The following is a 16,241-nucleotide window of genomic DNA, read 5'->3' as shown; positions in this document are numbered from 1 at the left end:
CTGATCTTCTCTCACTAGGGTAAGCTTTAAGTCAGCAACCTTCATTGGCTCCCTTCATCACTCACAAATCCCAGGGTAAGACCACGGTTGGTCCCTATGGTTTTTCCTGATCTTAAGCGTGAAATGTACAGATTTTAATCCTATGAGTCTTTTTTAAATGTATTTGTAAAAAAATAAATAAAAAAAAGAACAAAATTCTACAAGGTTTTAACGATTAGCTAGTTTTTTTTTTTTTTTTTTTTTTTTTTTTTTTTTACAGAGGGTGAGGTCTCAAATGGTATTTGGAATCATTATGGCAGGATTCTGCTCACTCATGGTTGAAAATCTGTTGGTCAACACATTTCTTATTCCTTAGAAATGATCTTTCTCTTGCTTTATCTCTCCTATTCTTGTATTAAAATGATTTGGGGTATGTATTTGTTATCAACATCTCTTCAATTTTTCCTGTCTTCTGTTATAACCATTTAAACTTCTCTTTCCTGCCAACTTTTTTTTTTTTTTTTTCAGGATCAAAAGACCAGCTCAACATTAATATCTCATCCTTTTCCCTTGCTGCTTTCCAGGGTCCAACATCTGCATTTAACAGTGACACCTTTGTCTGTTTTAGTATATGCTGTACTGTGTATACTGTATATATGGTTGCACTGTACATATATACCCAAACTCAATGGAGCACTAATAATAACAGCGTGAGTAAACAAGAAAAGTATGAGTGCACCTACATTTTAAGGTATATTGATCTTTCTTCTCCTCACATGTAGTATGACTTACCTCAAGTCTCCATTTTCTCTTTCTCAAATATATTCTAGCTCTGTTTCCATGTCCATCATTTTTCTCTCTTGATACTTTTTTCTTTCTTTCTTACAGTTTTTATTTGTTTTCATGCGTCTTTCAGTCTATGTTCGTCTTTCTATCTTTTGTTTCTCTTTTTCGCTCTCAATCACAATTAATATTCCCGTGTCACGCCCAGGTCCAGAGCCTCCCTCAGGTCTGGTCTTCAGTGAAGTGACTGAGACGTCTTTCTCCGTGTCCTGGACCAAGCCAAAAGGTCCCGTGAGTGGCTTCAAGGTCACCTACACTAACACACAGGAAGGTAGGTGCTTACACTAAGGTTCTGGGGGTCAAAATCCTGGCTGTTGAGTCACGTCAGTTCATTGTGCATTCACATCGCAAGTTGCCCGTTCTATTCCAGGGGAGCCTCTCTCCGCAACGGTGGACTCTGGGGATTCCACTCTGGCACTGTCAAAGCTCTCTCCAGGGTCCTCCTATGAGGTCAGTGTGATATCCGTCCTTGGACTGGACGAGAGCGATGCAATCAAAGACCTGGTTATGACACGTACGTTTACTTCAGTCATACTGTTGACTTTCAGTTTTAGGATGAATACTAATTTACAGGAAGTTGTCAGATTGTAATTTATAGGAAGTTAGACTATCAACAGCCACTTTTTTTTGGTCCTTGGTGGTGTCTTGGTCAACGAAATTAAGTTAAGCATTTAAAGCCACATGTATTTTTTGTTTTGTTTCTTACTGTCGTGTTTTCTCTGCATTTATACGGGTCTGTGTTCAGAATTGTTCTAGCAGGTGTAGGATCTGGGAAAGATCTGTGCATTTTCAAATTTTCTCAAAGGGTCTATTCTGGAGCTGTTTCAACTTCAATTTCTTTAGCAAGAATGAGATTCAAATCTAATGATGTATCGAAAGGATTTGATTTCACGTTGTGATAACTAATGCTCCCTTTCTCTTGCCTTCATTTTTTTCAAACCCAAACCGATCTCAGTCCCTGACCCTCCGAGGGATCTCCGGGCCATTAATGTCACAGACACCAAGGCCTTGCTGCTATGGCGACCAGCACTGGCAACAGTCGACCGTTACGTCATAGTTTATGGCTCTGAAAAAGGTAAAGGGGTATCAGAAGTTGGATATCCATTACAACAATACCCCGTGGGGCTTTTAAAAGCCCGAGCCGTATTAGAGCTTTTCCTTTCCAGTTGGAGCTTTCACACAGGCCACAGGCAAGATGAGATCATAGTATTTGTATTGGACAGTCAGTTTATGACCACCCCAACAGCATTACAATATAAACACTGAGAAATAAATTAAATCCTGCTGCCTACCTCTCTCCGCTGCCAATCACCTGCTCTCTCTCTCCACTGCTAACTTGTTTCTGTGTCAACCAAGGGTCAGATGATGCCAAGATCACTGTATCGGGCAATGCGGCGGAGCAGCAGCTGAAAGGCCTGCAGGGCTCCACTAGGTACACCGTCACAGTCACCAGTCAGCTGGGCAACCTGGACAGCTCTGCCGCCATCACCGTCTTCACCACCACCGGTGGTCAGTCCGCACAGACACCTTCTCAAGCTACCTTAATGCTTAAACCAATCAACTCACCCGAGACCGAGCAGAAAAGGAAGGCTGATGTCTTCGTTTAATTTTACAACTGAGCTTCTTGTGATTGTGTCCATGTCCATCTGGCAGGATCCAGGGGAGACGGGGAAGTTCCGCGTGACCTGAAGGCCAGTCAGGTGACTCCTCGCTCAGCGCTGTTGACGTGGAAAGCACCCTCTGCCGCCGTGGGAAGCTACAAGCTGACCTATCAAACGGAGGGACAGGAGTTGCAGGTGAGGAACACTGATTAAAAGGTGGAGACAGACACACATTCTATTTTATTCAGGACAGTAAATTAGGACAAAATGCAACAAACTCTGGTCTACTAGACAGATGACCTATTTCTTCTCAACAGGAGGTTACCATTGACTCCACAGTAACAGAGTTCAAATTGACCAGGCTGCATCCCATGTCCAAGTACACCGTGCATCTACAGGGGGAGAGGGGAGGGAGCTATACTGCTACAATTTCCACTGAGTTCACCACAGGTAAGTGGTCAAATATATTTGACTTTATGAAGAAACTTAACAAAACGAAATACATACATCGAAAGCACAGTTTCATAAAGTTAGGCTCTCTCTTTGATTTTGTCTGTCAGGGAATCTCCGATACCCCTTCCCAAGTGACTGTTCCCAGGAGCTGCTAAACGGGATACACGAGTCTGGAGAGGTGGAGATCTTCCCCAGGGGAAGGCAGGGAAAACCAGTGTTGGTCTACTGCGACCAGGTGACTGATGGAGGTGGCTGGACGGTAAGAGAAGATGACTGTGTGAGGGACCATGTGTCTATACTGTTGGTGAAGAGAGAGATTGCTATTTAAAATGTATTCAGATGTAGACAATAGATTTAGCATAAGTAGTGGCAAATGTAATACATTTGACTGCATAATAACTATGTCCCTTAAAGGAAAATACCACTCAAAAACTCTCTTTTGCTATTTGGTATTTCATTAGTCAACAGTTGATACAGTCCCAAAATGTTTTGCATGTCAGCAATCGAGTTTTCAAGATATGGAACTTTCAAAATAAGTTTATCTTGAAGACATGATTGCTGACATGCAAAACATGTTGGGACTGGATCAACACTGGACTAATCAAATACCAAATACCAAAATAGTTTTGGAGTGGTATTTTCCTTTAACTGACATGAGAGGGAGTTAACAGTTGATTAAGGATGGTATATGTCCGCTGTATGAGCGTGTGTGCTTTACAGGTTTTCCAGAGAAGGATGGATGGGAAAACGGACTTCTTCAGAGGCTGGAAAAACTACAGCAAAGGTTTTGGAGAACTGAGTGGGGAATTTTGGCTGGGTGAGAGTCATTCGTCACGCTAAGTTTGTTTTCACCCACTTCAGCAGCAGTGCACCAGCATTACATCAAACAGAACTGCTATATTAACGACGCAAAAGCTAAACTATGTCACTTTTACGTAAACAGTGCAAGCCCTCGTGACAGATCAACTCTGTAAATAGACCCGTTGCTGGGCAGATTAATTAAACAGTATACCGCCAGATGAGAAGGATCAATTTAATGTGGAAATTTAATGGCAAGACGGTAGAAAAAAGTGACTACTGGCACTATTGGTGCACAAACAGAAGGACAACCAAGAGCAGTAGCAGAGGGCCTATCACTCTTCAAAACCCTTTAACTTTTTTGGAGCGATTGGCTGAGCATTAACGCCGGTAGCGCACTATCCACTATCCATTCTAACATTGAGGGGCATCATGCTCATTTCTACTGTGTAGATCTGATGAAAATAAGTCTTCAGCGCCCCCTAGAGCCAGTGCATATAGTTTACTTCAGGAGCTCGGCAGTAAGCAGTTTTTTGTGTGCTATAACACCTTGTTTCCCACTCATCTCTGTCCATATATAGGCAATGAGAACCTACACAATCTAACCAGCATGGCACCAATGACCCTACGTGTGGACCTCCGTGCAGGGGACGAATCAGTGTTTGCCAAGTACTCTGCATTCACAGTGGATACTGTTAGAAGGAACTATGCTCTCAAAGTGTCTGGGTACAGCGGTACAGCAGGTATGAACAGATTCTGTCCACTGAAAATGATGGACCTCTTATTGTGCATACTTCCACATAATCATTAAACCCGTCGCTTATTGTTTTCTCGTTATCCCTCTATTCCACACCTACTGTTTCCCTCCTCACGCCTGCCATCTGCCTTTCCACTCTACTTCCCTTTTCCCCTTCCCTCTTGACTTTTTCGTCCCGGTAGGTGACTCTATGAGTTACCACAACGCGCGCATGTTCTCTACCAGAGACAGAGACCCCGCGCCTTTCATCACCCGCTGCGCCATGTCCTACAGGGGGGGTTGGTGGTACAAGAACTGCCACGAGGCCAACCTTAATGGCCTCTACGACACCAGTGTCAATCACCAGGTAGTGCCAGCCGACTTCATACCTCATTTCACTATTTCAGAGTCTATATCACCAAAGTAATCCAAGGCAACTATTTCAGAACAATCAATTACATGTTCGGGGTGGTCTGCTAACTGAATCGTCTCTGTGTCTCAGGGTGTGATCTGGACTGCCTGGAAAGGCAAGGACTTGTCCATCCCTTTCACCGAGATGAAGCTCCGACCAACATCTTTCACCCCTCCAACTCAGGGATAATGACAAAGTGGTGGACGGAAAATGAGAAGTGGGGAGAGGCACAGTTTATGAACACACACACACACACACACACACACACACACACACACACACACACACACACACACACACACACACACATCCAGGTAACTGCTGAAATAAAGGAAACACCAACATAAAGTGTCTCGATAGGGCGTTGGGTCACCACGAGCCAGAACAGCTTCAATGCACCTTCGCGTAGATTCTACAAGTGTCTGAAACTCTATTGGAGGGAGGTGACACCATTCTTCCATGATAAATTCCATAATTTGGTGTTTTGTTGATGGTGGTGGAAACACTGTCTCAGGCACCGCTCCAGAATCTCCCATCTCCCCAAGTGTTCAATTGGGTTGAGATCTGGTGACTGAGACACACACACACACCCTTTAAACCCACTATTCTCCTTTGAGACCCCTCTTTCAAAGTCACTGAGATCTCTTCTTCTAGCAATGGTCTCCAAAATAATGGGCAACTGGCTATTTTTATACATGACCCTAAGCATGATGGGATGTTAATTGCTTAATTAACTCAGGAACCATACCTGTGTGGAAGTACTTGCTTTCAATATACTTTGTATCCCTCATTTACTCAAGTGTTTGCTTTATTTTGGCAGTTACCTGTACATAAGCACACACGCAAACCCACGGTCAGTCATGCATGCATACACAGTACATGCACCTATTAGCTACAGTTTGAAAATCTCCCAATGCCTTGCTCTCCAGACTAAAGCAATTTGATTTTTTCAAATGTATAGAGGACAGTTATCTGTATGTTATATTGTACAGTTCCTAGATTATTATTTCTTTGAGATTTCCATTTCTTTTTTTTACTCTAAGTGTTGTGGCACCCCTTGCGTAAGCTGTAAAAATGTATGCACTGTCCCCTGGCTATGAGGTACAACCGTGGAAATGAGCGGTGAATAACTGACATTTCTGTTTGTACTTTGACTGGCAATTATCGAGTTTTGGTGTTTGTCCTTTGTTTGTCTTATTTGTGGTTATATGTCTTGTATTTTCGGTTGCCCCAATTCTCAAATTGTAGTTGCTACAATAATAAAATAATGGTGGAACATGGGCGGCAGAAGCACTGGGTGTTCCGTTGTATGAGCAAGTACATGTACGTGAGTGAGGTTTTCACTGATATAAGCTAGGTGATAGATTTGGAGGCCTTGAAGATAAACTGTGCAGTGACAAGGAGTGACAATACAGAGTTATTTTTGACGTTGAATACCCAACACTCTACCAAACTCCCCAAATAGTCCCAATGCATTCCCACTGGTCCTTACTCATTGCCAAAGATGACACCTACTGCACTTTTACTCAAATGAAACAGTACCACTACTACAAGGCAATTCATGTCCACAATCTGATCTATTTGAACATTCTATTACTACATATACACTGAGTGTACAAAACATTAGGTACGCCTGCTCTTTCCATGACATAGACTTTCCAGGTCACTTGTAAAAATCCACTTCAATCAGTGTAGATGAAGGGGAGGAGACGGTTAAAGAAGGATTTTTAAGCCTTGAGACATGGATTGTGTATGTGTGCTATTCAGAGAGAGAATGGGAGAGACAAAATATTTACCTGCCTTGAACAGGGAATGGTAATAGGTGCCAGGCGCACTGGTTTGAGTGTGTCAAGAACTGCAACGCTGCTGGGTTTTTCACGCTCAAGCTTCCCGTGTGTACCAAGAATGGTCCACCACCAAAAAAGACATCCAGCCAACTTGACGCTAAATGCAACGCAATTAGGAAGGTGTTCTTAATGTTTTGTACATACAGTATATACAGTTGATGTCTTTTACATACACCTTAGCCAAATACATTTAAACTCAGTTTTTCACAATTCCTGACATTTATTCCTTGTAAAAATTCCCTGTTTTAGGTCAGTTAGGATCACTCACCACTTTATTTTAAGAATGTGAAATGTCACAATAATAGTAGAGAGAATGATTTATTTCAGCATTCATTTTTTTCATCACATTCCCAGTAGGTCAGAAGTTTACATACACTCAATTAGTATTTGGTAGCATTGCCTTTAAATTGTTTAACTTGGGTCAAACGTTTTGGGTAGCCTTCCACAAGCTTCCCACAATAAGTTGGGTGAATTTTGGCCCATTCCTCCTGACAGAGCTGGTGTAACTGAGTCAGGTTTGTAGGCCTCCTTGCTCGCACACGCTTTTTCAGTTCTGACCACAAATGTTCTATAGGTTTGAGGTCAGGGCTTTGTGATGGCCACTCCAATACCTTACCTTGTCCTTAAGCTATTTTGCCACAACTTTGGAAGTATGCTTGGGGTCATTGTCCATTTGGAAGACCCATTTGAGATGTTGCATCAATATATCCACATAATTTTCCTGCCTCATGATGCCATCTACTTTGTGAAGTGCATCAGTCCCTCCTGCAGCAATGTACCCCCACAACATGATGCTGCCACCCCCATGCTTCACGGTTGGGATGGTGTTCTTCAGGTTGCAAGCCTCCCCCTTTTTCCTCCAAAAAGTACGATCTTTGTCCCCATGTGCAGTTGCAAACCGTAGTCTGGCTTTTTTATGGTGGTTTTGGAGCAGTGGCTTCTTCCTTGCTGAGTGGCCTTTCAAGTTATGTCGATATAGGACTCGTTTTACTGTGGATATATATACTGTTGTACCGGTTTCCTCCAGCATCTTCAACAGGTTCTTTGCTGTTGTTCTGGGATTGATTTGCACTTTTTTCACCGAAGTACATTAATCTCTAGGAGACCGAATGCTTCTCCTTCCTGAGCTGTATGGCGGCTGCGTGGTCCCATGGTGTTTATACTTGCGTACTATTGTTTGTACAGATGAACGTGGTACCTTCAGGCGTTTGGAAATTGCTCCCAAGGATGAACAAGACTTGTGGAGGTCTACAATTTTTTTTGAGGTCTTGGCTGATTTCTTTCGAATTTCCCATGAAATTTCCCACGAATTTCCCACAAAGAGGCACTGAGTTTGAAGGTAGGCCTTGAAATACATCCACAGGTACACCTCCAATTGACTCGAATGTTGTCAATTAGCCTATTAGAAGCCTCTAAAGCCATGACATAATTTTCTGGAATTTTCCAAGCTGTTTAAAGGCACAGTCAACTTAGTGTATGTAAACCTCTGACCCACTGGAATTGTGATACAGTGGATTATAAGTGAAATTGTCACAATGCCTGGAGTGGTGGGTGCGGAGTCAAACGCAGAGAGCAGAGGATACTGGGAAAACCGGACTTTATTTTGGTTTCCAATGCGAACGCTCAAAACAACAGGCGAAAATTATCACAAAATGTCCAACCCAACACAGGGCACAAACGGACAGGAACACTACACGCACAACCTGACTAACAGAAAACAAGCTCGCACAAAAACAGGCGGGCCTAAAATGCTTAAATAGTACTGAATCAAAAAACAAAATAAAAGACAGGTGCAACCAATAAGACAAAACAAACAGAAAAGGGGATCGGTGGCAGCTAGTAGACCGGCGCCGACGACCGCCGAGCGCCGCCCGAACAGGCAGGGGAGCCACCTTCAGTGGGGGTCGTGACAGAAATAATCTGTCTGTAAACAATTGTTGTTAAAATTACTTGTGTCATGCACAAAGTAGATGTTCTAACCGACTTGCCAAAACTGTAGTTTGTTAACAAGTCATTTGTGGAGTAGTTGAAAAACGAGCTTTAATGACTCCAACCTAAGTGTATGTAAAATCCGACTTCAACTGTATGTACTGTGTTCCATTTAATTCTGTAGACTGAGTTTTAATATTTCATTCCATCGGATTGATACCATTAGACCTTCCATTTTTTACTTCATGCATCACTACATGCAAAGTTCCAAGCACACACATTTCCTCAAACAGGTACACATTTCCTCAAACAGGTACACATTCCTCAAACAGGTACACATTTCCTTCAGATCCACCATGCTGAGGAGGGGGAGAAAGGTATGATTTTTAGGTTGTAGAATTATCAAATAAGAAAATTGTAGAAAACATTGACATTACAGATTATTCTTAAACTTTTATCGTTTATTTATGTACTGCTAATGTAAATACGATAAACTGTGTTTACGTGTACACATTTCTCACAATACACAGAAGAGAACAAGAATCCCGGCTAAATCTACTGAGACTCCCAGGTAATGACCTCTATTTCTACCTAACACACACACAGACAGAGTCCATCTTACCTGGTTATATGGCCAACTCTTCACAGGGATGTTGTAACACACCAGGTGGAGGTTCCTGTATCAAACCAGGTTTCTGATCACGTTTCAGATCAGATTAAATAGTTTGGATGGCCCAGCCAGAGCCCGGACTTGAACCCGAGCGAACAACTCTGGAGAGACCTGAAAATAGCTGTGCAGTGATGCTCCCCATCCAACCTGACAGACCTTGAGAGGATCTGCAGAGAAGAATGGGAGAAACTTCCCAAATACAGGTGTGCCAAGTTTATAGCGTCCTGTCCAAGAAGACTCTAGGATGTAATCGCTGCCAAAGGTGCTTCAACAAAGTATTAAGTAAAGGGTCTGAATACTTATGTAAATGTGATTTCTGGTTTTTTTATATACCTGTTTTTTCATTGTAATTATGGGGCATTGTGTGTAAAACAATCTATTTAATCCATTTTAGAATAAGTCTGTAACGTATCGCACTAGGTCATTTAAGAGTCTAATGTGTTACATAAGAATAATATGTTAACAGAGTGACATAGGACATTCATTCGTATAGCAAATGACAAAATGACTTTCAAAATCCCTGTCAGTTATTTAATTAATTGCAGCAAGCCGTTGCCAAACCATTTGAAGCTGCTAGGCGACAAGGCTACAACGTGGACAAATTTGAACAAGTAACCAGCATAACACCCTTCTGGCTCAATGTGGCAGAGAGATTCATCAATGATGTATGCAGGATTACAAGTCTAAAAGGATCCCTGTAGATCTCTCTCATTTCGCTTCAATTCAAGATGCTGGCGATCAGAGAAGCTTTAAGCAGTGGGAGGACAACACAACGGACGAGTTTACCTTGATTGTTGGCTGTCTGACTGGGCTCGTCCTCAATAACCTCATGAATAATTTCATGAAGGAGTGCAGGGGGACATCAGTAAGCACGAGTGTCTGACAGACCTGGGTGTCAACATGGACGTTTGCAATTTTCTTTGTGGATGGGCGAATTTCGTAGTTAGCATGACCGTAGTAAACGAGCAGGAGATCAGTCGCACTCCGAGACCACTGCCTGTTGGCCAAAGCACCATCGACGACCAATGCCGTCGCCTGAGAGTGCTCTCACATCCACAAAGAGGTTTAGAGGAGTACTTGGGGGCCCTTAGTCTCCAAGAGCCACAGTCAGGTAGCCAGTAGCATACAGAGATGCCCCAAACTGCAGCAGGGACAGAAAGAGATCACAGGTTTATGGTTCCATTACCAATTAGTCCCGTAACAGTATGGGTGTTAAGATTTGCAGTAGGCCTAAATATTGCAAATTGTCCATTCTGGAAGCTTTTTTTTGTCATGCTACTGTTATATTACTACATTAGAAAAATGTGGTATTTTGTGTTGATTGGAAATGGTTGCCCTCAATGTAGTTGCACAATGGCCTAGTGGAATCCCTCTTTCACATGTTTTTCAACTAAACAGTAGCCTATGAATACTGTGGACACGACACTGTTGCACATGGACAGCTCCCAGTGCTGAATTGCCAAACTCAGAACTTAGGCCTGCTTCAACATTAATGAGCTGCTAATTGTAATTCTGGAGCAGGGGAAGGAACTGAACATAAAGAGACATACATCAGTGTGGTGTCTTCTGCTTCACGTTCCTTATCAAGCCACTAGAGCAGGGGTACTCAACTACTATTTGAGAAGGTTCAGTGATACACATTTCCTAGGTGGCAAATGTCCGGATGGATATCGGCCTTTATCGGCGCTGTGGTACAGCATGCTCGATGGACGTCCTGTGGACCCTTAGGGGACAGGCTGAATTTCTTCAGCTTCCTGAGGTTGAAGAGTCGCTGTCGTGCCTTCACATTTCAGCTCCCAGCTGATGTGTACGCTGAGGAACTTTATGTTTTTGACAGTCTCCACGGTGGCCCCATTGATGAGAATGGGGCGCGCCCAGCCTGGTTCCTCCTGAAGTCCACAATCAGCTCCTTTGATTTGCAGTTGTTGAGGGAGGGGTTGTTTACCTGGCACCACGCCATCAGTGCCTACCTCCTCTCTGTAGGCCGTCTCGTTGGTAATCAGGCCTACTACTGTTGTGTCATCAGCGAACTTGATGATGGAGTTGGAACTGTGTGAGGCCATGGAGTCATGGATATACAGGAGGGGACTGAGGATGCACCCCTGTGGGGCCCCCGTTTTGAGGATCAGTGTTGAGGAGGTAATGTTGCCTACCTTCACCACCTGGGGACGGCCCGTCATGAAGTCTAGGACCCAGTTGCATAGGTAGAAGTTCAGACCCGCAAGCTTTGTGGTGAGCTTAGAAGGCACAATTGTATTGAAGGCCAAGACGTAGTTTATGAACAGCATCCTCACATGCATTCCTTTTTTTCCAGGTGGGTGACGGTAGTGTGCAGTGCAATGGCGATACCGTGGATCTGTCGGTGCGGTAGGCGAATTGGAGAAGGTCTAGTGAGTCAGGGATGGAGAAGGTGATGTAGTCTTTGACTAGCCTCTCGAAGCACAGCCAGACAATTCTGATCTTTTTTTTCACCAATTGGTCTTTTGACCAATCAGATCAGCTCTGAATAAGATCTGATGTGATTGGTCAAAAGACCAATTTGTGGAAAAATATCAGCATTTGGTTACGCAGCACACAATTTCCAATTTGACCAGTAGTGGGGTATTGTCCCCACTACTGGTCAAATAAACCACACCCTAGCTACACATACAGTGCTTTCAGAAAGTGTTCATAGCCCTTGACTTATTACACGTGTTACAGACAGAATTCAAAATGGATTAAATAGATTTTTTTCTCAACCATCTACACACAATACCCCATATTTTTGTAAATGTATTGAAAATGAAATACAGATGTCTAATTTACATAAGTATTCACACCCCTGAGTCAATACATGGTAGAATCACCTTTGGCAGAGTCTTTCTGGGGAAGTCTCTAAGAGCTTTGTACACTTGGATTGTACAATATTTTCCCATTCTTTTCAAAATTCTTAAACTGCTGTCAAATTGGTTGATCATTGCTAGACAACCATTTTCAAGTCTTGCCATAGATTTAAGTCAAAACTGTAACACGGCCACTCCGGGACATTCACCGTCTTCTTGGTAAGCAAATCCAGTGTAGATTTGGCGTTGTGTTTGAGGTTCTTGTCTTGCTGACGGGTGAATTTTTCTCTCAGTGTCTGGTGGAAAGCAGACTGAACCAGATTGTCCTCTAGGATTTTGCCTGTGATTAGCTCAATTCTGTTTATTTTCTTAGCTTGAAGAACTCTCCAGTCCTTAATGATTACAAGCTCACCCATAACAGATTCAGAGGGGTTGGGTTAAATGCGGAAGACACATTTCACTTGAGTGCATTCAGTTGTACAACTGACTAGGTATCGCCCTTTCCCATGATGAAGCCACCACTATGCATGAAAATATGGAGAATGGTACTCTAATGTGTTGTATTGAATTTTCTCCAAACATTACATTTTTTGTTTGTTTTTTGTTTGAATTTTACCCCTTTTCTCCCCAATTTCGTGGTATCCAATTGTTTTAGTAGCTACTATCTTGTCTCATCGCTACAACTCCCGTACGGGCTCGGGAGAGTCGAAAGTTGAAAGTCATGCGTCCTCCGATACACAACCCAGCTGCACTACTTCTTAACACAGAGCGCATCCAACCCGGAAGTCAGCCGCACCAATGTGTCGGAGGAAACACCGTGCACCTGGCAACCTTGGTTAGCGTGCACTGCGCCCGGCCCGCCAAATCAAATCAAATTTTTATTTGTCACATACACATGGTTAGCAGATGTTAATGCGAGTGTAGCGAAATGCTTGTGCTTCTAGTTCCGACAATGCAGTAATAACCAACAAGTAATCTAACTAACAATTCCAAAACTACTGTCTTATACACAGTGTAAGGGGATAAATAATATGTACATAAGGATATATTAATGAGTGATGGTACAGAGCAGCATAGGCAAGATACAGTAGATGGTATCGAGTACAGTATATACATATGAGATGAGTATGTAAACAAAGTGGCATAGTTAAAGTGGCTAGTGATACATGTATTACATAAGGACGCAGTCGATGATATAGAGTACAGTATATACGTATGCATATGAGATTAATAATGTAGGGTAAGTAACATTATATAAGGTAGCATTGTTTAAAGTGGCTAGTGATATATTTACATCATTTCCCATCAATTCCCATTATTAAAGTGGCTGGAGTTGAGTCAGTGTCAGTGTGTTGGCAGCAGCCACTCAATGTTAGTGGTAGCTGTTTAACAGTCTGATGGCCTTGAGATAGAAGCTGTTTTTCAGTCTCTCGGTCCCAGCTTTGATGCACCTGTACTGACCTCGCCTTCTGGATGATAGCGGGGTGAACAGGCAGTGGCTCGGGTGGTTGATGTCCTTGATGATCTTTATGGCCTTCCTGTAACATCGGGTGGTGTAGGTGTCCTGGAGGGCAGGTAGTTTGCCCCCGGTGATGCGTTGTGCAGACCTCACTACCCTCTGGAGAGCCTTACGGTTGAGGGCGGAGCAGTTGCCGTACTAGGCGGTGATACAGCCCGCCAGGATGCTCTCGATTGTGCATTTGTAGAAGTTTGTGAGTGCTTTTGGTGACAAGCGCTGCTGCGCCTTCTTCACGATGCTGTCTGTGTGAGTGGAGCAATTCAGTTTGTCTGTGATGTGTATGCCGAGGAACTTAAAACTTGCTACCCTCTCCACTACTGTTCCATCGATGTGGATAGGGGGGTGTTCCCTCTGCTGTTTCCTGAAGTCCACAATCATCTCCTTAGTTTTGTTGACGTTGAGTGTGAGGTTATTTTCCTGACACCACACTCCGAGGGCCCTCACCTCCTCCCTGTAGGCCGTCTCGTCGTTGTTGGTAATCAAGCCTACCACTGTTGTGTCGTCCGCAAACTTGATGATTGAGTTGGAGGCGTGCGTGGCCACGCAGTCGTGGGTGAACAGGGAGTACAGGAGAGGGCTCAGAACGCACCCTTGTGGGACCCCAGTGTTGAGGATCAGCGGGGAGGAGATGTTGTTGCCTACCCTAACCACCTGGGGGCGGCCCGTCAGGAAGTCTAGTACCCAGTTGCACAGGGCGGGGTCGAGACCCAGGGTCTCGAGCTTGATGACGAGCTTGGAGGGTACTATGGTGTTGAATGCCGAGCTGTAGTCGATGAACAGCATTCTCACATAGGTATTCCTCTTGTCCAGATGGGTTAGGGCAGTGTGCAGTGTGGTTGAGATTGCATCGTCTGTGGACCTATTTGGGCGGTAAGCAAATTGGAGTGGGTCTAGGGTGTCAGGTAGGGTGGAGGTGATATGGTCCTTGACTAGTCTCTCAAAGCACTTCATGATGACGGAAGTGAGTGCTATGGGGCGGTAGTCGTTTAGCTCAGTTACCTTAGCTTTCTTGGGAACAGGAACAATGGTGGCCCTCTTGAAGCATGTGGGAACAGCAGACTGGTATAGGGATTGATTGAATATGTCCGTAAACACACCGGCCAGCTGGCCTGCGCATGCTCTGAGGGCGCGGCTGGGGATGCCATCTGGGCCTGCAGCCTTGCGAGGGTTAACACGTTTAAATGTCTTACTCACCTCGGCTGCAGTGAAGGAGAGACCGCATGTTTTCGTTGCAGGCCGTGTCAGTGGCACTGTATTGTCCTCAAAGCGGGCAAAAAAGTTATTTAGTCTGCCAGCAAGACATCCTGGTCCGTGACTGGGCTGGATTTCTTCCTGTAGTCCGTGATTGACTGTAGACCCTGCCACATGCCTCGTGTGTCTGAGCCGTTGAATTGAGATTCTAATTTGTCTCTGTACTGACGCTTAGCTTGTTTGATAGCCTTGCGGAGGGAATAGCTGCACTGTTTGTATTCGGTCATGTTACCAGACACCTTGCCCTGATTAAAACCAGTGGTTCGCGCTTCCAGTTTCACGCGAATGCTGCCATCAATCCACTGTTTCTGGTTGGGGAATGTTTTAATCATTGCTATGGGAACGACATCTTCAACGCACGTTCTAATGAACTCGCACACCGAATCAGCGTATTCGTCAATATTGTTATCTGACGCAATACGAAACATATCCCAGTCCACGTGATGGAAGCAGTCTTGGAGTGTGGAGTCAGCTTGGTCGGACCAGCGTTGGACAGACCTCAGCGTGGGAGCCTCTTGTTTTAGTTTCTGTCTGTAGGCAGGGATCAACAAAATGGAGTCGTGGTCAGCTTTTCCGAAAGGGGGGCGGGGCAGGGCCTTATATGCATCGCGGAAGTTAGAGTAACAATGGTCCAAGGTCTTTCCACCCCTGGTTGCGCAATCGATATGCTGATAAAATTTAGGGAGTCTTGTTTTCAGATTAGCCTTGTTAAAATCCCCAGCTACAATGAATGCAGCCTCCGGATGAATGGTTTCCAGTTTGCAAAGAGTTAAATAAAGTTCGTTCAGAGCCATCGATGTGTCTGCTTGGGGGGGAATATATACGGCTGTGATTATAATCGAAGAGAATTCTCTTGGTAGATAATGCGGTCTACATTTGATTGTGAGGAATTCTAAATCAGGTGAACAGAAGGATTTGAGTTCCTGTATGTTTCTTTCATCACACCATGTCTCGTTAGCCATAAGGCATACGCCCCCGCCCCTCTTCTTACCAGAAAGATGTTTGTTTCTGTCGGCGCGATGCGTGGAGAAACCCGTTGGCTGCACCGCCTCGGATAGCGTCTCTCCAGTGAGCCATGTTTCCGTGAAGCAAAGAACGTTACAGTCTCTGATGTCCCTCTGGAATGCTACCCTTGCTCGGATTTCATCAACCTTGTTGTCGAGAGACTGGACATTGGCAAGAAGAATGCTAGGGAGTGGTGCACAGTGTGCCTGTCTCCGGAGTCTGACCAGAAGACCGCCTCGTTTCCCTCTTTTTCGGAGTCGTTTTTTTTCCGCGTCGCGAAAAACATATTCTTGGTCGTACTGATGGTGAGTTGACGCTGATCTTATATTCAGTAGTTCTTCTCGACTGTATGTAATGAAACCTAAGATGACCTGGG

The 16,241-nt window shown here is 44.1% G+C and overlaps 1 protein-coding gene across 2 annotated transcripts in view; it reads left to right on the top strand.

Annotated features, from left to right (window-relative positions):
• LOC110487591 (tenascin-R) overlaps positions 1-6,103 on the top strand; it is a 31,956-nt gene extending 25,853 nt beyond the window's left edge. The window contains exons 7-17 of one of the 2 annotated variants that reach the window (XM_090228441.1): positions 971-1,093; positions 1,193-1,336; positions 1,778-1,897; positions 2,179-2,331; positions 2,476-2,618; positions 2,741-2,873; positions 2,984-3,135; positions 3,597-3,693; positions 4,256-4,417; positions 4,614-4,777; positions 4,913-6,103. In XM_090228441.1, coding sequence (XP_090084567.1) covers positions 971-1,093; positions 1,193-1,336; positions 1,778-1,897; positions 2,179-2,331; positions 2,476-2,618; positions 2,741-2,873; positions 2,984-3,135; positions 3,597-3,693; positions 4,256-4,417; positions 4,614-4,777; positions 4,913-5,011 — 1,490 coding nt within the window. In that variant the 3' untranslated portion in view covers positions 5,012-6,103. Of the gene's footprint in view, positions 1-18; positions 69-970; positions 1,094-1,192; positions 1,337-1,777; positions 1,898-2,178; positions 2,332-2,475; positions 2,619-2,740; positions 2,874-2,983; positions 3,136-3,596; positions 3,694-4,255; positions 4,418-4,613; positions 4,778-4,912 lie in introns of those variants that run through there. The other variant, XM_090228442.1, reaches the window with a different exon arrangement.
• The last annotated feature ends 10,138 nt before the right edge of the window (positions 6,104-16,241 follow it).

The sequence above is a fragment of the Oncorhynchus mykiss genome, chromosome 30 (genome assembly GCF_057628025.1).
Source record: "Oncorhynchus mykiss isolate SJ-2025 chromosome 30, ASM5762802v1, whole genome shotgun sequence".
Lineage (NCBI taxonomy): Eukaryota > Metazoa > Chordata > Actinopteri > Salmoniformes > Salmonidae > Oncorhynchus > Oncorhynchus mykiss.
This window is presented reverse-complemented; position numbering and strand designations above follow the sequence as displayed.